Source organism: Musa acuminata, chromosome BXJ3-5, assembly GCF_036884655.1.
Source record: "Musa acuminata AAA Group cultivar baxijiao chromosome BXJ3-5, Cavendish_Baxijiao_AAA, whole genome shotgun sequence".
Lineage (NCBI taxonomy): Eukaryota > Viridiplantae > Streptophyta > Magnoliopsida > Zingiberales > Musaceae > Musa > Musa acuminata.
Window position 1 is genome coordinate 36,777,876 of NC_088353.1, and position 15,798 is coordinate 36,793,673.

General features: G+C 35.0%; 3 protein-coding genes across 7 annotated transcripts; 2 read left to right on the top strand and 1 right to left on the bottom strand.

Annotated features, from left to right (window-relative positions):
* The first annotated feature begins 1,677 nt into the window (after positions 1-1,677).
* On the top strand, positions 1,678-5,146 carry LOC135639034 (bifunctional L-3-cyanoalanine synthase/cysteine synthase 2, mitochondrial-like). The gene is made up of 11 exons (XM_065152742.1): positions 1,678-1,697; positions 1,805-2,117; positions 2,376-2,485; positions 2,594-2,651; positions 2,885-3,148; positions 3,703-3,840; positions 3,991-4,042; positions 4,186-4,265; positions 4,349-4,408; positions 4,530-4,610; positions 4,855-5,146. The coding sequence occupies exons 1-11, from the start codon at positions 1,693-1,695 to the stop codon at positions 4,951-4,953; spliced, it is 1,260 nt and encodes a 419-aa protein (XP_065008814.1). The 5' UTR covers positions 1,678-1,692; the 3' UTR covers positions 4,954-5,146.
* Positions 5,147-6,272: 1,126 nt separating this feature from the next.
* Positions 6,273-10,223, bottom strand: LOC135638499 (uncharacterized). Of its 5 annotated transcripts, none has more exons than XM_065151621.1 (5): positions 10,085-10,223; positions 8,752-8,927; positions 8,567-8,639; positions 8,197-8,318; positions 6,273-6,713 (listed from the first exon to the last, which is right to left on the bottom strand). In XM_065151621.1, the coding sequence occupies exons 2-5, from the start codon at positions 8,915-8,917 to the stop codon at positions 6,526-6,528; spliced, it is 549 nt and encodes a 182-aa protein (XP_065007693.1). In that variant the 5' UTR covers positions 8,918-8,927; positions 10,085-10,223; the 3' UTR covers positions 6,273-6,525. The 5 variants fall into 5 exon arrangements, with proteins under 5 accessions (XP_065007693.1, XP_065007695.1, XP_065007691.1 ...); XM_065151623.1 differs by having other exon boundaries at positions 8,153-8,318; XM_065151619.1 differs by having other exon boundaries at positions 8,567-8,672.
* Positions 10,224-12,991: 2,768 nt separating this feature from the next.
* LOC103985752 (ATG8-interacting protein 1) lies at positions 12,992-15,671 on the top strand. The gene is made up of 3 exons (XM_009403565.3): positions 12,992-13,133; positions 13,759-14,558; positions 15,288-15,671. The coding sequence occupies exons 2-3, from the start codon at positions 13,767-13,769 to the stop codon at positions 15,360-15,362; spliced, it is 867 nt and encodes a 288-aa protein (XP_009401840.2). The 5' UTR covers positions 12,992-13,133; positions 13,759-13,766; the 3' UTR covers positions 15,363-15,671.
* Positions 15,672-15,798: the final 127 nt, after the last annotated feature.

The window sequence follows — 15,798 nt, forward strand, 5'->3', positions numbered from 1 at the left end:
AATTAAAAGTAATTTTGGCAAGTAATAATTGAGACTAAACCAAATTGAAGGATCTGCCTCTTCACAACTTCAACCATCAAATTTTGTTTTGGCAAGTGGCCATTAATTAGAGAAGCCAATTGAATGATCTTTTTGCACAACCTTAAACTTATATATTTGATTTGACTAAAACATTTATCATGGATGAGAACTAAGATAGATGGTTATGAGATATTCAAAGAAAGTGAGATAATCAAAGAATAGTAGAAGAAATCAAAGAATATATAGATCATAATACATCTTATGCCCACGATATTGTTAGTAAGCTGATCGATTTCAATCCAGATGTGTATAAAATCTCTTGGAGGATAGGGTTACAGAAAGAAGATGATCTCAACTTTAATGATTTAGCTTTGTCTCTAGATGGAGATGAACATATCACCAATGACATATATATTGGACTGGTAATAATTTGCTACTATTTATATTATAAAATAAAATATAAAGATTTGTTATGATATTTGGCACTTGAGTCTTTCATATTTTGTATGTATTTAAAGATATGTAAGAGTTTAAATGAGTTTTACAAGAATTTATCATAACAAGATATTTTGAAATGAAAATTCAAATTTACATAAGTTAAAAGCTTAAAAGCATTACCCCCTTGTATTTTGATTCAAATTCAATTCGATCCGAATTCGCATCAAATGATCCGACCTAAATCCAATCGACCTAGATTAAGATCTAGATCAAACCGAACTAGTCTTTGGGTTAGTCGGGTTTGAAACAGTTCGATCGATTCTTAAAAAGATATTTTTAAATTTTTAACAAAATAGGTGCTCCATACTAAAAAAACCAAACAAGGAGGTATCATATAGTAAAACCTTATTATTAAAATTTTTAAATAAATTATGTTATAAAAATTTTAGATTTTTTATTAAATATAAATAAATATGTTGAGTCATATAAAATTATATATATGTACTCGATGGGGACACATTAGGCATGCTAGAACCCCATGAAGACTCTTCTTCCAGTTCTTTCACTAGGGATACTCGAGCTTAATGAGCTTAGAGAGAGAGAGAGAGAGAGAGAGAGAGAGAGAGAGAGACTCCTCTTGTCATATCCTTATTTAGTGACTATATTGCCTTTTGGTATCAAAACCAGTGTCTTTCCTTATGTTATATATCAAGAACCACTTAAAATTATTCTTCAAAGAAACATTACCACTTTCCCGGAAACCGCAGGAAATCAGTCGAACAACAAAAGAATAAATAGTATACTCTCGTGGGAATTTTTGGTGGGTGATGATGGCCTTCCGATGCTTTGTATTTGTTCCCGTTCGTACGATACCGCCACCATTGTGCCCAATTCTGACCCGTTGTCCGCTATCTCCTCTTCTTCCCACCGCCTTCGTGTGGTGGCTGCGATGCGGAGCACACCCGTGTCATCGACGCTGTCCTTTATACCTTCTCGGTTGATTGCCGTCACCCTATCCGTCCTATCTTCTCTTGTCTTTGCATGATGATTCCGGTGAACATGATGGCTGCATCGGTGGGTTCCGTGCATGCATCTTGACCCGTGTAATTGCCATGCCGATTCCGCTTTGATTCTTACGGGAAGAATGGTCTATAAAAGTAGTCGAGTTTATGTACCAAATAGTTGGTAAGGTCTGCTCGACTTGTGACTTAGTACAACCACCAAACAGAACATATGAGGTGGTCATTATGCGGTGTCCCACTTTGTGTGCAATTAATGATCGACACGGAGGCAGATTCACGTCCGCGAGATGCTTATATCCTGTTCCCTGCCTGTGATTTAACAGGAGATCCGCCCGCTTAACGTGGTTGGCGTTGAACGCGTGGGGCCCCACTTGTGCCATCCAATATGATAAACAGATGAACAGACTGAGAGGGAGAGAGCGCAGCAGCGGCCGCAGAAGCAGCAGGCTGAGAGAGAGAGAGAGACAGAGAGAGATGGCGAGGAACATGATGGAGCTTGTGAGAAGGGGAAGGAGCGGGTTGCATCTTCTGCGAATGGCCTCGCCCTTCTCTACTCAACAAGCGGTGGATCCTGCTGTGGCTTCTCCAAACCTCAAGGACTTGTCCGGCCTCCGAATCAACAAGGAAGCCACGCAAGTGAGCCCCGTTTTGCTCTTTGCTTTACCGCTTCGTCGGGCAATAACCTTTTGCTTTGCATTCATCTCTTTCTTTCCATCTATCCTCAAGCAATCTTCAAACTTCGACAAGTGTACAAAAATAAAGGAAGAAAAAAGAGCAAAAATTGATCTTTTTTTGTTGATAATAGTTTGATTCGGTGAAAACGCACAGAAAGAAAGGGAGAAAAAGAACATTTTTTGTTTTCTTGGTGACAAGAGTTTGATTTGGTGAACGCAGCTTATTGGGAGGACGCCGATGGTGTATCTGAACAAAGTGACCGAAGGCTGTCATGCACAGATCGCAGCAAAGCTGGAATATTTGCAACCTTCCTTCAGCGTGAAGGACAGGTATGACATGTTCCCCTGTCTCTTGTCTTCATGTAGTCCGCGAGATGTGGGCTTGGCCACTATCTGATTGATGGGCAATTGCTCAGTCTACTTCTTCTTTGTTTTCAGGCCGGCTGTGGCCATGATAGAAGATGCTGAGAAGAATGGGCTGATAACTCCTGGCAAGGTTATCGCTATTTGTTTTATGTCCATCCTTTCTGATCCACTTCATCTCTTGCAGCTCTGGTTGAATTAACACAATCCAATAATCAAATATCTAACTCTAACAAAGCAATTCAAAACTAAGATCTGGCGTTTACCCTGTTGCGCATACCTTAAGATGAAATAAGTCAAAGAATAAGATGATATGATTTTTTAGTTCATGCTCATACTAATCTTATCATCACTGGTTCTTATCAGACAACCTTAATTGAACCCACATCTGGAAATATGGGCATTGGGCTCTCTTTTATGGCTGCTCTAAAAGGCTATAAACTTGTGCTTACGATGCCTTCGTATACGAGTCTTGAGAGGAGGGTGACTATGAGGGCTTTTGGTGCAAACTTAGTGCTCACTGATCCAACCAAGGGGATGGGGGGAACAGTGAAGAAGGCATACCAACTCATGGAGTCTTACCCAGATGCTTTCATGCTTCAACAGTTTGAGAATCCTGCTAATGTCAAGGTAACTTTCTTTTGCCTCTTTAGATATGTGGTCACAACATCAATTGATTTCGAGCATACTATGGTCTTGAACTTTCAGTGATTTCGTAATATCCAATATTAAATATTATATTTCTTTTGCTCAGACACTAACATTTGCATTCACTTCATCCTCAGAAATATTCCCTAAGCTACTTCGGTATTTGAAGATTCCGGCCTACACTAATTGGTTTTGCCGTTAACATCCTATAGCAAGAAAGACATTTTCTTTCCATCTCTAATCTACCGATGTCCGTAGCACTCCAATGCAAAGTTCACAAATTAGACATTAACCATAATATAGTTAATTCTGTGATGTTCATGGTACATCCATGTATAGTAGCTAATAAAAGAAAGTTTCATCAGTGTTGAAGAAAAATTCCCTGAGTTATCTCTTTCTAATATGGTAAGTGTAGTTATCACATCTTGTTTTGTTTTGATTTTTGACGGAAAACAGAGGAAAAAAAATCTAAGCATTTCATCCAATCTATTTGCAGTAAATTTTTGTAGTTATTCATATCTAACAAGAGCATGCAGGTACATTTTGAAACCACAGGCCCTGAGATATGGGATGATACACTAGGCCAAGTCGACATCTTCGTAATGGGAATTGGGAGTGGTGGTACTGTGACCGGCGTCGGGCAGTATCTAAAATCAAAGAACCCTAATGTAAAGGTACATGCTCCATCAAAGAGATTGACTCTCGATGCTAACGAGAGATGTACTGAAAAAATAAGTCATGTTTGATTAATCATGCAGATTTTATTAGGAGTGATGCATGTAGGTTGTTCATTTTTGCACTCATTCTTTTACGATCTTTGGTAGATATACGGAGTTGAGCCAGCTGAATCCAACATTCTTAATGGTGGTCAGCCAGGTAGGTACATAGCATTTTAATCTATCGTTACAACTAATCATAAGCCAAGGCAAATGACTGTATAATCCTTAATTGTAGTCAAAATCAGATAATGTTTTCTTAATGCTACATCATCGAAGAATTTTACACAAGTTCCGGTGCAGGTCCTCACCTTATCACGGGTAACGGTGTTGGCTTTAAGCCCAAGATCTTGGACATGGATGTAATGGAAAAAGTTCTTGAGGCAAGTTAGGTTTTACTCGGACATTCTCGAACATCTTTGGCAATTTTTTTTCTTAATGTAATCACTATCTTAACTTTGAGCAGGTCAAGAGTGAGGATGCTGTAAAGATGGCTAGAGAGTTGGCAACAAAGGAAGGGCTTTTGGTAATGACCATATACAATTATCCCATGTTAAAATGAAATTTTTTTTGTTCTCCTGTGATGAGAATTAAATAATTTTGTTTCAATCTACATTAAATGTCACTTTGGTTTGATTTGTTTGTAGGTTGGAATATCCTCTGGAGCTAATACTGTTGCAGCACTTCAACTTGCAAGAATGCCAGAGAACAAAGGCAAACTTATTGTGGTATGCAATTATGTCATATGTAGTTTGGAAGTTTCAACTTACTAATGCATATCGATTATATTGTTCGATAGCTTTCTTCTCTAAACTTAATTGTCTTCTTAATTTTATTTACTTGATCGGACACCGATAGAAATCATGCAGACTGCTTCTATTTGTTCATTGCTTTTGTAATAAATCAGCATGTTAGCATTTTTTAGTCAGGTGAATGCCAAGGAAATAACATGATCTGATATTTGCGTTGCAGACTGTTTTGCCAAGCTTGGGGGAGAGGTACTTATCATCTGCCTTGTTTGAAGAATTAAGGCAGGAAGCAGAGCAGATGCAACCTGTGCCGGTCGACTAATCTAGTTTGGTGTTCGTCAGCGACTATTTCTTAGTCGATCAATATCAAATTATGCCAAATGCTAGTAATATCGATCAAAAGTATCATGTATTACCCAAAAAACAACTTTGTATTGCCATCAACATCCTTTTGTATTTTTCTCCTTTTCATTATTGGTGTGAGGATATATGAAGACAGCATGTGATGTTGATTACTTGGTTTGTTTTCTTGTGGCAAATGGTAAAAGAGGACAGCAACTGAGAATTAGGAAAACTACCAGCTTGCTTCTATCTCAACTTTACAGGAAGTTCCCTATGAGATTATCCATACAGTGCAAGAACAATTCTTCTATTAGCATGTTGATTCAAGACTCTGAGAGAAGAAGAACAAAACCAATTGCTTGGCCATTGAAAGATAAAGTTAAAAGAATTAAGGTATGCAAAGAGTCAGGGTTTTGAGGACAAGTAACAAAAAGAAGTCAATGGTTCCCATTACTAGACATTTCCTTCAAGAGGGATGTACAGAGGAGAGTTCCTTGTACAATGACTTGGAATCCAAGAATGCATCAATCCTATTCATATGCATCATTGATGACTAGATGAAGAGCAAACAAGTGGAATAGGTTAAACAAAAGATATAAACAAGCTTACTGTTCTAAAGAATCACTGAGGAGACAATTGTATAAGAAGGATAAAGCCTTTCAAGAAACAGTACTTGCATTCAAGTCACTCTATCCTCTAAGGTCTACAAGACATGAGATATATAGTGATAATTTTGAACAATCTTCCAAACATGGATGATTTTTAATATATTAATTATTCCCTATTTTTGAAGACAAAATAAATGACAACTAATTATACATACATGGAATAGTTAAAATTCATTTAGTAACTCATCTAGGAACTCTTAAAGAGTGAAAAAAAATATCATCTGATCGCAAATATAGTACCCATCATGACCTTTATAGAGAGAACAGATAACTCATTTTCTAATCATTCATAAAATGCCGCATAAACATCTGAGCATTAATATCGAAATTCATATGCCTAAGAATTTTGGTTCTTTTAAAAGTCGAGATTCTCTTGATTCAAGGCATGGGGACACTCATGTGGAAAACCATCTTTATTAGGTCATGCAGAAACCACTAATGTAGAAGCAAAAAACTTGGCAGCCTACGATTAGTTCTCTCTAAAACTTAGAACAGAACAGCAAATGTTTTCATGATGTTATTACACTTCACAGCACTCACAAAGATGTTTTTGAACCAATAATAGGCCGAAAACATACTGCAGAGACACATGTTAACATTAAGTATATATTGATTCATGAAGGCAACAAAATAGAGAAAGCATATTACTTAAGCTGAGTAAAGTAACAGCCAGGTAGGCTAACCACATCAGAGAACTTTTTATCTCCTAAGATGTGTTGGTCATGCAAGTTTCAAGGGGAAATCTAACTAGTTAGAAATAGAGCTTAATTCCCCAACAAAGTGATAAATAATGAGACTTTATGATTGCCAAGTAAAACAAATGGCACGGAAACTCGAATAGATGAAGAATACAAGGTCCATCTAAGGATGCATCCAGTTATGGCCTAGATGCAAAGGGCAGACTGTCGGTTCAACAATTGTATGAATCTGACTTGAAATGGTAGGTAATCTGTAACAAAATAAATTAATGTGGTGAAATTCTCTCGATAGCCTTCTTTCTTTCCACTTGGCTTATTCGTTGGGGTGGCCAGATCACATGAGTCACCCTCCCTTGAATCAAACCCAGAGGAACCTGCAAGTTAAGATAAATACTTGTCACTCTTGTAGATAAGCAAGGTTCATAGTTCTTCATATTAAAGATGGCCAGCTACTGCAAAATTAAGCATCAGAAATGGCACACATTAAAAGATGTTTCAGTCTTTCAATTTACACATGAATTTGGAATAATGATGAGATTTCCACTAATCATCCCAATGTGAATGTCAGCACCAAGCAAGAAGTAATGTCTCACTCTAGAAGATATGAGAAGTTCTTTTATACCAGCAGAGTAATGCAGTAAATGCAAACTAAAGATTCCATGTTTCACAATTTTAAGAGTTGAACAGTAGGAAGTGACAACATCAGACTTCATCAGGCAAAAGTCATGTAACATAAATATAATGCAAACAAAGGAAACATGTCTTCAGTATTAGACATAAGTATTAATAGACTGTCCAACACAATCTGATTCAAATAAATACTATGTAGTTTCCTTTCTAATTTCTTCCTAATTCAGTAAGTTAATAAATTTGTACAAATTTTCCAATACTTGTATACCACGGTTTCGGTTAAAAGGTAATATTTGTGCAGTATCCTGAGTGGCATGTTTCAGTTCTAACCAGGCATATCTGTGCTCTTCCAGTGGGTATATCATGAGCTCAATCACATAGTCCAGGATGGTGTAATGTAATTTTTTTGCAAAGAGTAAGTGGCAAAGGCGAGATTCGAGCCCAGGACCTTGCAATGATTTATCAAAGTCTTTACTAACTAAACTAACAAGCACGTAATGTAATGCCTAGCCAGAGACATGATTTTGTGGTATAGATGTAGCAATCCATGATAGTGGCACAAGGGTATATGCTGTATAACTTTGTCGACAACCTGCCCCAGTGTGTGCAGGAACCAAATGACATTTGTTCAATATGGCACAATCAGCAGAATAGATGGATTTGGAAGGCTATGTTTTGCAACCACAACATTGGCCCACATGTTGAAACATGGCCAAGGCACTACTAAAGAAGTAAATAGGTCAGGTTCTTAAACATAAGGATACAATTTGATGAAAAGGATTTCCCCAATAAAATTTTGGCACTAAGTTATGTCAAACTTTATAACCTTCATACAGATTTTGGTCATTAAACTTGTTGTCACAGTAATCTGATAAATCTAGGTCCAAACAGGACCTCATATAATGTAAAAGAATTATGAATTTGATTCTCTCAAGTATTCTCCTTGTAAAAGAATTATAGACAAACAGGAGCTTATACAATGTTGGACTGCAAATCTCAAGTAAATGGAATGCTGGGCTGCAGTAAAGCCATGTTGGGTATATGTACCAAAATGACAAATGATAGAATTAAAAGTCTTTACGCATACAACATACAAGAAAAAGTAGATAATTATGAATGTAAAATGAGAAGAACAAAATAAAAAGTTAAGTTATAACTGACTCCATGCTCAAAGGTGACATACAAAGCCGAACGATCTTGAATCCAAACTACAGGCTGCATTATCACCTTCAACCCAGCAATGCCCTTCAGGAATTTTCAATATTTCAGAAGACTCTGGAACTTGTACCCAATCACCAGGCAATGCGATCAATCTTTTAACAAAAGTCTGCTTGTGGTTAGTTGGAGACCTATAAAAAAACCCAAAACAAGAATTAGACCAAAATTAATATGGATTGAAGTATGCATATACTATTTGATTACACACATATGCTTAATCTTGTAAAATGGTGGTTGAACAAGTTATTCTGAACAAAATAGTCCTTAAGCTGAACAGCTGCAGATGGATATATGAAAACTTACTTGAAAGTGATTATATCCCCATGTGAGAATTTATACTTTTCCAGGCAGAAAAACAGATGGATATATGAAAACTTACTTGAAAGTGATTACATCCCCATGTGAGAATTTATACTTTTCCAGGCAGAATTTTTCGACCAGTACAACATCAGCTGGGTGTAGTGAGCACAAGTAGACAAAAAAATCTATTCACAATTTTTTTTATATGGAAGACATTTTCACCATGAATTAATTTTAATCTAAATCCCTTCCATAATGAGATACCTTTCAGATATCCAGGAAACCTAGAATCACAGGCTGAAAATGTTGGATGCATAGAACTGCCTGTCACAGGAACAATGAAGCCATATCGATCCGAAATTGTTAGACCAATCAAAGCACCAGTTACAGATTTCTTTGTGAATAACCACATTGTACTCCATTTTCCCATAATCAGTTGTCTGCACTATAAATACACATACTGAGACGATATGATAACGTAAACAAATTCAAGAACAGAATAAAGCAAATTTGATGTATAACTGCTGCATGACATTACCATTTCTTAAAAAGAGCTTGCACATAAAAAGCAACGGATGCAGAAGAAGTGCATCAATGAAACCGAATAGAAAAGGCTGGAAGCAAAGTAGAACTTGGATGTGATATTTATCTCACATTTTGGCATAAGGAAGGCATACAGGAGGACAATGTTGAACAAAAATCTATAAGCAAGGTGTTGAGAATAGATTTGACACTACTTGCAAGTGTCTCAAGTCTAAAATGAAGCATCATATCCTACATGACTTGGATCCATCTTTTAACAGGTTGAATAAATTCTAGTTTTAATGTAGCCACAGGCAAGTCTAGTTTCAGCCAAGTTTTCAAAGTAGGAACAAGGACTGGCTTGAATCCATATTTTCTTGACAGTTACTAGTATTTCACCGTAACCATTATCTCTCACAACTTTTATCTATGTTCTACAAGACTCAGGCATCGGGTTACTCCATTTCACAGTCACTGTCAAGGAAATCCTACTTTCTGAGCATACCTGAAGTTCTGAAGTTGAAATTCCAACCTAGTTAGTTAAATGCATCGCAATACCTCCCATTTTTCCGACCAATCTATTAATAGTGACGACTCACAATCACTAGAATAACAACCCTAATTATCACAAAACCTCTTTCTCTATACAAACAACTGTTCAGCTTCAACGTAACCACCTCAAAGCAGTAAGAATACGTTTCTTGTTGCCTATTAACTATGAAAGCACATTATCCAAAACCCAAACCCAGATTCCAAAAATCTCATTTCTTGCACGCATTTCCACAGTAACCTTCCATTCCCATCTCAGTTCCCTTGTGAAGAATAAAACGTAACCTGAAAAGAACTATAATTTGTGGTAGAAACTATGGAAAATGAATCAGATCAGAAACAAGGTCATGGACCAGGATCTTGAACAATCAAAGACCTAATTTTCAGATGAAGAAGCAAGAACTTCCCACCGCGTACGCCTACATCTCAAGCTGGTTTACCGAAACAGTTCAAGATCGATGCTCGAAATACACGGATAAAGGAAGGGGAGAAGAAAAGAAGGGGAGACTTTTGGGCTTTGACCCACCTTTATCTCCGAAGAAGAACGGCTGCCGAGAGAAAGGAAGACGGTGATGAGGCGGAGAGCGAGAAGGTGGTCGTGTAACAAAGAGGGGGTTTAGGCGCTGCTTCAGAAACCGGGCTTCACTCAACCGTAGCGACTTGCGTTCGTTTCAAGACAATTGGGTCGAATCAAATTAGATTCGGTTGGGTCGAATCAAATAAATAAAAGTTTTATATATATATATATATATATATATATATATATATATATATATATATATATATATATATACATATATGTTAAAGGGGAAAGTATAATATTTTTATTTTTTTAAAATTATTTATGACATTCATATTTTTAACTATTTTAATATAAAAAATTTATTTAATAATTTTATGTTAAATAATTTTATATTGAAAGCTTATTGGTAGGGATGAATCCTATAAGTTTTCATAAAAAAAAAAATGAGGATGATAATTCCTTTTCAATGTGTTAATGAAAATTTAAGAATTTTCGAAAGAATGAGAGGTGAATTGCACTATATTTAAATATGATATTCAATTTGTTTTTAAAATCTTCTCTAATAATATTCAAGTGGTTATTAGCCCAAAATGGTTATTTATGCTTTTATAATTTATTTTTAAGTTTTCTGAAAATTTGAGAAGTTTTGGAAAGAGTGAGAGATGAGTATTATACTATTTTTAAATGTGATTACATTGTTTTGAATATGCCCCTAAAAATATCATTCAAACAAGTCTCTATTTTTTTTTCAAAACTTTAAAAAATATTATATAAAATACTCAAGTGGTTTTTGGTACAAAGCGGTTGTAAACTCACCTTAAATTAGGTAAGATTATAAAAAGACACAAATTCAATCTCATAAAGGTTAAAATTAGTAAAAGTACCTATTTTAACTACTAAAATGGAAAATATGATCATTTAGGCATTTATAATTCATTTATAAGGTTTTCTGAAAATTTATTTTTTTTGAAAAAAAGATGTGAAATATACTATTTTTAAACAGGATCCAAAAATAGTGTCATTTTAATTAAAAACAATGTCACTTAGATTGCAAAAACTGTTTCTTTTTCTCAAAACTTTATAAAAATCCTCTGATAATATTCAAGTAGTTTTTGACCTAAAGTGATTTTAAATTCACCTTAAAGTGAGTAAAATTAAAAAAAAATACAAATTCCACATCATAAGGGCTTCAAATAGTAAAAATACTTTATTTTAAATACTTAAAAATAGAAAATAAATCATTTAGACCATATTTCTAAAGTTTTCTAAAATTTATGATTTTTTTTAAATATTATTTTTAAGGCTTACACACTTTTTTTTTAAATAGGACCTCAAAATAATATAATCTCGTTCAAAAATAGTATGCTAAGGTCTCTAATTTTTTTTCTTAAAACTTAAAAGTTTTCATAATATTTAAGTGATTTTGACCCAAAATGATTCTTTTTTTTTTAATTATACAAAACTATAAAAACACAAATTGAACCTCTTAAGGATGAAATTAGTAAACATATTTACATTAAAAAATAAAAAATAATTTAGGCATTTGGAATTCATTTCAAAGTTTTTTAAAAAAATTAACTTTTTTTTGGAAAGAGTGAGGAGTGAGTTGCATTATTCTTGAATATTACTCCAAAAGTAGTATAACTAAGGTCTTTAAAAATACTTTTTTTCTCAAAACTTTAGAAAACTTTCTGTGATAATATTCAAATGGTTATAAATTCATCTTAAATAGGATAAAGTTAAAAAATAATACAGGTTTAAAATCTTAAGGGGTAAGACTAGTAAAAATATCTATTTTAAATACTTAAAATGGAAAAAATTGATCATTTATATATTGTAAGTCATTTACAGGGTTTCTGAAAATTTGAAGTATTTTTTTAAAGGGAGAGAGGTAAGCTATACTATTTATTAACAATACTATAAAAATAGTGTGATCATATTAAAAAATAATGTAAATCAGGTCTTTATTATTTTTTTCTCAAAACTTAAAACCTTTTTTTGGATAATATTCAAGTAATTTTTAGACCAAAGTTGTTATAAGTTCATCTTAAATTAGATAAACTGAAAAAGGCATAAATTCAGGCTCTCAAGGGTTGAAGTTAGTAAAAAATATATTTTTTAAATGCTTAAAAATAGAAAAATGGTCATTTATGCCTTTATAAAAATATGAGACTTCTCCAAAAAAAAAAAAGTGAGATGAGTCATATAGTTTTTGAATACGACTACAAAAATAGTGCAACTCTAAAAACATTTTTTTAATTATCAGAATTTTTTTATAATAATATTCAAGCGGTTGGCTATAAATTTATCTTAAATTGGGTAAAATTAAAAAGACTTAATTATAGCCTCTTGAGTGATAAAATTAGTACAATTACCTAATTTAAAGGCTTAAAACTGAAAAATGGTTATTGAAAACCTATGTAATGTATTTTTCAAAGTTTTTTTGAAAATATAAGAATTATTGAAAAGAGCATGAGTTTAGTTATACTTTTTATATAAAAAAATAACCCAAAAAGAGCATAATCACATTTAAAAATAGTACATCTTATGTCTCTAATTTTTTTCTTAAAACTTGAAAAAAAATTCTGATAATATTGTAGTGGTTTTTGGTCTAAAGTGATTGTATATTTATCTTAAATTGAGTAAATTAAAAAAAAGCATAAATTCAATCCTAAACAAAAATAATCCTATTCGATGTAATTCAAGTTAGAAAATAACTTTTTAAGCTCACAAAATTTTCTATAATAATATTGTTGTGATCCAGAGGGAGTAAATTCATCTTAAATGGAATAAAATTAAATAAAAATTAGCATAAATTAATTTTTAGTAATTTTTTACGTGGGTGTATCTTTCAAAGAGGGTGACCGGTTGCAGCCGGTTTTGGTACGGATACCACCGGCCGAATCGGTCCCAATCGCGGAAGCACAAGATCTCGACTCGCCCACGCCCACCCTTTCATCGCCTCCGGGGTCTTTGCTGGGGATTCTGCCGAGTCCATCCTCTTCTCCTCGCTCCCCATCTACCTTTCCTTGTCAAAGATCTCCGTTTTGAGGTAAAAGATCTCGTCTTTTGAGTTCCTTCTTCTAATGATTTTTTCTAGTTTTGTTGTACCTCGTCATATTAGAGTTTGAGGTCTCTGTCAGTTTGGTACTTTGCTTTGATAGATGGGTGCCAGTTTATTGATCTGGATATTTGACTTTGTTGCGCTGGATTAGATGGTTAGATTCTCAACCCGTCGCATAATTTTGGTGGGTTTCGTCGACGAGACTGTAGATTTTATGTCGAGAAGTAGGAGTGTCTCGATATATTGGGGCTTTCTATCAATATTCACAGTTGTAGCTTCTACTGGAATGGTTTGATGTCTGTTGCTTCATGCGGTACATTAATCATGAGATTGCCTCGAACAAAGAGAGTTTGATCTTCTTCTATTACGAATCATGATTGCTTGATTTGATATTAAGACGCTAACTTGGCTTCCATGAAAGAAGGGGGAAGAATCTGTGTTGAAAATGGAGGAGGAAAACTTCTGCTTTTTTACCATATGGATTTTGTTTCTTGGGTGTTGATCTTACTGGAAATGTGCTCCTCCTTTTCCTTGTGTGCTTGAGTTCATTTGGATATGTATTTTTGTCTGCACCGGAATGACTTGATCTTTTTAAATTTCTAATAAATATTAGGGTTTGACATGGCGGACAACGAGAAAAAGGAAGAGGGAACTTCTTCTCGTGGGGTTGACTGGGAAGTCGTGTCTCTCACAGCATCTGCCTATGCTGCATCACCTGGTCCAGAATTTGACCCTACTGATGAAAGTAGAGAGATAGGGGTAACCGAACGCGAGTCTTCTGCAGCGTTATTCATGTCTGGTCATTTTGTGTTTCCACCCAGTGAACATGAGAATCTCCCAATAGAACCCGATGTAAGCGAGATCCATATCGAGCCGGAGAGGCATAATGTGAGTTCTGCAGTGGTAGATGTTGGTAATGATGGAGTTGATAATTCTGATAAAGAAAAGATGCAGATTGTATTAGATGATGACCTACATGCCGTCAAGTTTTTTGATGAAGGGAGTAGAATTGCTGTTCGTGATATGGGATTTGAAGACAGCAATAGATCTCAACGACAAAATTTGGTTGGAATGGAGCAAGATATATATGCTGATCCTGATGTCGCTATTCGCTCCGAAGAATGTGAGGGTGGCAGAAAATTTGACGGTGAAGAAGCTTTCGATGTGCATATGGATTCTCCTCGAGATCATACAGAACCAGATGAAGACGAATTTGATGGATCCAACCTTCCCTGCCAATCGTGGTGGAAGAGGCATGCAGTATCATTGTATCGCCAGGCAAAGGAGGCAGATACCTTTTGGTCAGTGGTTGTAGCTGCGGCTGTCGTGGGAATCATTGTTCTGGGGCATCGATGGCAGCGAAACAAATGGCAGCTTCATCAAATTAAATGGAGGTTTAGCATCAACGACGGGGTATGCTTGCTTCTATTGTGCAAAATGCTACTACACTATACAAGCAAATGTTGAAAAATTATTATAGCTTCATGGTCCCAATGTACCACACACACACTTCCTCTCTTTCTCAGTTACAGCTGATCCATGATTCTGATAGTAGGCTATTTTTTTTTATGATGATGTTGTCAACACCTAGATTATTCGATGTGCATGTATACTCATAACACTTAGCAACAGCAATGAAGTCCCATCAGTTTTGACCATACCCTATCCTGGATGACATATCATAGGGAAGAATTTTAAAATTTTTATGCTCAATTTTGTATGAGATCTATGCCCAGAAGCTTGAACTTGAGATAACTAGTTTTATATTTAGACTTCACAAGCAGTCAGAGAAATCATCCAAACCTTTTGTGTATCTGGTTCGAGTTCCCCGTTGTAGTCTTTTTTTTTTTTTTTCGATTGAGACAACCATGTATGTGAAAGCTCCACCAATTCAGTTTTGCAACACAATACTGAAATCAATGATGTTTTGCAACTTCCATATGAACTCACAATCAATCAATTAATGCATACATCAGAAATAATTTTGAGAAGTGGTTACTTCAAGTGTCTTAGCAGATTTGGATTTTAAAGGGTATAGAGACTATGCTGTGCTGCTTCCGGCTTATGTATCTTGTAGTTAGTTGTTTGCGCTGCCCTTAGCTCAGTTTTTATTTTATTAGCTAACAAAAATCTTTTTGACAGAGCATGATGAAAATGCTGAGACCGATTGGCCGGTATAAGGATGTTCTAGTTGGCGCCACCAGCGGGGCTCGCTGATACACTGAGTTGACACGTCGGCCCAGCTCTCAAGTTGATGATGATGACGAATAAAAAAGAAAGCATATCTTGCATATGAGATGTACTACTGGGAAGTGACTTGTTCAAGTGCCACTATGACTTGGAAGTTTAAAAGTTGTAGCATATTCTGGTCAACTTCTACTTCATGGATTTGTTTAATATGATTTACATTCAAAATCTATGAGGTTTAAATTTCATTCAGTTAATGTGCATGGGAGCATTTTTGCTCACAGCAGATCATTGTATTTGAGACATGAGTATTTTATTTACATTTGCTCATTTAGTCAACTTTGAAATTGTTTGACCTGCAAAATCTGCTCTTAGCCCAAGTCATTTTCTGGTATCAGCATTTTAAATTAAGCTCATAATAGTGTTTCTAGATCCTATCTTTTACTCATTTTAGTTAAACTGTAAA

Excerpts from the sequence above, each read along its gene's own strand:
- LOC135638499 (XM_065151619.1), bottom strand. The coding sequence starts at position 8,917 with ATGGGAAAATGGAGTACAATGTGGTTATTCACAAAGAAATCTGTAACT. Across the intron at positions 8,673-8,751 it reads GTTTCCTGGATATCTGAAAG|ATTTTTTTGTCTACTTGTGC; the intron begins GTATCTCATTAT and ends AATTGTGAATAG. Across the intron at positions 8,319-8,566 it reads GGGGATGTAATCACTTTCAA|GTCTCCAACTAACCACAAGC; the intron begins GTAAGTTTTCAT and ends GTTTTTTTATAG.
- LOC135639034 (XM_065152742.1), top strand. Across the intron at positions 2,118-2,375 it reads TCAACAAGGAAGCCACGCAA|CTTATTGGGAGGACGCCGAT; the intron begins GTGAGCCCCGTT and ends TGGTGAACGCAG. Across the intron at positions 3,149-3,702 it reads AGAATCCTGCTAATGTCAAG|GTACATTTTGAAACCACAGG; the intron begins GTAACTTTCTTT and ends AAGAGCATGCAG.
- LOC103985752 (XM_009403565.3), top strand. The coding sequence starts at position 13,767 with ATGGCGGACAACGAGAAAAAGGAAGAGGGAACTTCTTCTCGTGGGGTT. Across the intron at positions 14,559-15,287 it reads GGTTTAGCATCAACGACGGG|AGCATGATGAAAATGCTGAG; the intron begins GTATGCTTGCTT and ends TCTTTTTGACAG.